Source organism: Fulmarus glacialis, unplaced genomic scaffold (genome assembly GCF_000690835.1).
Source record: "Fulmarus glacialis isolate BGI_N327 unplaced genomic scaffold, ASM69083v1 scaffold25425, whole genome shotgun sequence".
In the NCBI taxonomy this organism is placed as follows: Eukaryota; Metazoa; Chordata; class Aves; order Procellariiformes; family Procellariidae; genus Fulmarus; species Fulmarus glacialis.
Genome location: NW_009211517.1, coordinates 1 through 4,192, shown reverse-complemented (window position 1 = coordinate 4,192; position 4,192 = coordinate 1). Strand labels below are relative to the sequence as shown.

At 41.3% G+C, this 4,192-nt stretch overlaps 1 protein-coding gene across 1 annotated transcript in view; it reads right to left on the bottom strand.

Moving 5' to 3' along the window:
* The window catches only part of POLDIP3 (polymerase (DNA-directed), delta interacting protein 3), a gene marked incomplete at its 5' end in the record, with an annotated part of 10,345 nt that extends 9,408 nt beyond the window's left edge, over positions 1 to 937 (bottom strand). The window contains 1 exon segment of the mRNA XM_009577580.1: positions 550 to 937. Coding sequence (XP_009575875.1) covers positions 550 to 937 — 388 coding nt within the window.
* Positions 938 to 4,192: the final 3,255 nt, after the last annotated feature.

Sequence of the window (4,192 nt, the reverse complement as noted above, 5' to 3'; positions counted from 1 at the left end):
AATGCATCATGTAATCAGGCAACTCCCTGGAAGCCAGGGCTTTCCTGAAAACCAGACAAGTAGAAATAGAGAAATCGTAGAAGGTCTCACTGAATTTTAGATCTTCTTAAACACAAACATAGCTGTATATTCTAAACTGTCACCCCACCACTAGGATAAACCAGTTATCTAGACAGGACAATCCACCACATCAGACTTGCAAAGAGGGGTGGCATAAGAATAACAAAAAATGCATACATTTTCTTTGTATTTAGGTGGAAAGAGACTACTTAACCATTCAAGACAACTACTTTAATGCTGACAAGAGCGCTGCTTTAGTCATTTTTGGGCCCAAAATTCAAATGAAAATTTAAACGAAAGCTGGGATTCTACAAAAAGCCCCAAGCAGCTGCAAGGGCACCCAAAAGGCTCTGAATCCTGCTCTACAGGCTGGACTGAACTGTATCACCATCACTTCTATTGTAAACATGTGAACATATTCATGTATTATCATTTCTACTGGAGTGCTGTAGAATAACTGAGGGGATTGAGGTGGCTTGCTTGACCTACTTGGATAGTTTTGGTGATTTTCATGGCTGGATTTACTGTCCCCATAGTTGGGCTGAGAGCAGCTGGAGCACTCCTTTTTAAGCTGATCTTCTCTCTGGCATCCACCACTTTGGTCACCTTTTCAGCAGCAACACTTTGCTGCTTACGGGAATTCAGCATCTCTCGAGCATCCTGCACCTTCCCTTTGATTTTGAACCGAGCGTCCTTTTGAACCAGTTTTTCACGGGCATCTTTAACACCCAGTTTGTGTCGGGCATCAGCGAGTCCTATCTTCTGTCGGGCATCAAATGTCCGCTGGAAGCTGACAGCTGGTGATGATCTATTTAGAAGATTTTGCTGGATCCCAATGCGAGATCTTACACCTCCAAACACCGGCCTTGTGTTAAGCCTGGGAAAAAAAAAAATAAAAAGAGGGTTTCAGACATTATAAGATGTGATACAGTATCAATAAAAGTATTTGTGTTGCTGCAAACAAAAGCTCCCTATTACTGCACAGAAATCCACTCAGGTTAGATGCCCAAATACAACTGTAGAGCTCCTAAGCTGTTTTATGCTGGATTTTACTTTCTACATAAACAGCTAAGGAACTGATTTCCAAAATCCATCCTTACACTCACATTTACAAACTTAAGTAAAGGGTCTGACTTCAGCTGTGCTAAGTACATACTACATTTAAACAAAATTCATCAACAACTTAGGTACTTTGGGGAAACCTTTGAAGACAGAGAGGAACAGAAACAGACTTTCTAGCTTTAGGACCGAGCAAGTCTGCTAAAGCATCTTTTGTAATGCAATAATATGTCCTGATACATAGGAAACATGGAACTACATGTGATTTCAAGAATTCTGGGCAGCAAGTTCAGATTTGTGGGAGTGTAGACGCTTGGATTTTAGGATATACAAGCACCAGTACCAATCTTAGTTCAAATCTCAGTACCAATCTCAGCCACAAGTTTCAAAGTTAATTAACTGCCAGTAAGAATACTTATCAGTCAAATTACTTTTTAACATCACTGCCTCTTCTTTAATCTACTAACAGAACTGCTGCACTCGATGGCCTTTACTTTTTAAGCATGTCATCATCACAATACTGAGCACAGAAAGATAACAGCCCACAGAAAGGACAGCATTTGTACTTGTACACAAGTATTACTAACAAGCAGCCCATTACATAGTAAAAGCTGAAACTAGCTTCTTGTTACAGGTCTGATTCACTTTTTCAAAATCTCTCCTAAAAGGAAGCAGCTTGTCTATTTTTTTAATACAGATCCTTCTTTTAAGTATTTTTTAAGGTTTTCTTTTTCCATCGGGTTTCTTTTTTTTTTTTTCTTTTTAAAAGATGACAAAGTGGTAAGAGAAATTTTAAAGTTAAGGTACTGAAAAAATATTCTTGCTGTTGGCTTTTTAAAATTCAAAATAAGCTATAGAGGGCTACAGTGTTCATCTTCTTTCTGAAATGTATTGTCCAGTATTGTAAAGTCTAGAAGTACATGTCTAGAATTTGTTGTAATACTGAAAAGGCTAACATCACAAATTCAAACAACGATGCGATTTGAATTCTTCATACAGCTTTGTATCAGTATTTCCTGATCTAACCGTACAATCTTAACATTATTTACAGTCACGTATTTTCAGTGGAGAGATCTGTTAAAAAAAAAAAAAAAGAAGTGAAAGACTGAACCTCCACTTCTGTCTCTTTCATTCTTGTGTCCAGAAAACTGGAGAGCTAGGACTAGGGTCCCATTTTGTTACCTAGCTAAGAATACTATGGCTGCTCTCTCATACAGCCAAAACTAGCTAGAAGAAACAGAAGTATTATTAAGACCATTTATTAAAATATATCCAGAATAATACAGAAGAGTAACAGTACCCATAAAGCAACACCCACAGAACAAGACTTCCCTTGCAATTTTAAAAAGCATTAAGTTAGCTATGTTGAAAGCATTCAGTTAGAGTGCTGCACAAGGGCTTGATGAGTAGTTCTTTTTAATGAGCATAAAAGAGCTCAAAGTAAAACCAGAAATATATGTATCAGCATTTAAGCCAGAATTAGTTAAAACTGTTAATGACACGAACTAATGAAATCGGTTAGTAAACTCTGTACGGAAGATTACACCGTCTCTGAAGACTTGTGTTCATCCTAAGAAGCAACTCTCTTCTGTAGAGAATTGCTTACCTATAACAGCATTAACTGTTTAGGCATTTTGTGCCACAGCACCTGAAATAAAAGGGAATCTCAAACAGCTAATACACTTTCCAGAACTCCAAGTTCTGGCTTGAATATTTTATGGATTAGCACATTTTATAGGTGAAGATTTTTCTGTTCTTTCATCTAGCATGGATATAATTATTTAAGTTTATTCAGTTTATCCAGCCTTCACAAAGTCAAGTTAGCTACCTCAGAAATCTTATAGAGTGAGCTAAACATGACAAACAAGAGAAATGCAAGGCACAAAAATCCTTACAGTGCTGCAGAGGGATTATTGTTCAGCAAATAAAAGCAGGAAGAATTCCTGGAAGAAATGAGAGTTGAGGAGGGATTTGAAAAAGGAGAAAGGAGGTGCTTGGCATATTAAGCAGCATAAGACTGTTCCAAATATGCAGGATAACATGAATGAAAGCGCAAAGCCAAGGCCTTGTCTAGACTAGGATTTAAATATGTGTTTGAATGTTTTGCAAGTATATGTTAGCAGATAACTTTCAAAATACTACTCTAGACATATAAGTGTAGACATTCAGAGTTAAAACCTAAGATTCCTAAGACCATTAAATTAAAAAAAAAACCACACCAATCAACAAAACAAGAAAAAAAAGGAGCACACTTAGCTAACACAGATGGGGAGAAATCCATGGACAAGATCTTCAGAAGCATCAAGAGAGCAAAAGGGAAGATGAAAAGCTACCAAAGGAGAAGCCAAACAAGAACTGCCAACAGCTGCACTAGAGTAAATGGCCCAGCCTACAGTGGAGACATCTGCCATACAAAGAATGAATCTGATCCTGAAGCTAATATGTAACACACTCCATACCCATACAAGTATTTCAAACAATCTGTCAGAGTATCATTAACTATGCTACAGAGACTATAGTTTCTAAGGCCCAGGCAGCAATTCTGATAAAGCCATTGCAGCCTGAAGCCTCGCCCGTGCGGATCCCCATCAGCTTTGCTACAGTTACGGCTCCCTGTGGCACAACTTACACCTCCCACGGCAATCCCACAATGCACCGTGCCGCTTCTAGGAGCTGCGGGGGGACCAGGCACCCCCAGGGCACCGCCTGCCGAAGAGCTGCAGCCCAGCTGCAGCTCCTGCTGCAGATACAGCGCAGCCCGGATACCGAGGGGGTTCGGGGGAGGGGGGCGCCGATGCCCTGCTGATCCCAGCTTGGGGAGCACCACTGGGTTAATCGGCGGGGAGAAGCGGGAAGTAGCGGGGAAAAGCGCAGGTCGGAGGCACTCGTGAAGCGACGGGCTGTGCCAGGGATCTCGGGAGAAACGAGAAGGGCCCGAGGAGGGAAGGGGAGAGGCGGTGGGTGGGCCTGCCCTGCCGGGGCTAAAGCCCGCGGAGCAGCGCCAGGCACTGTGCGGTGAGGTGGGGGGACAGACCCCCGCCCCATCCCTGAGCGACGGCCACCATCACCAATC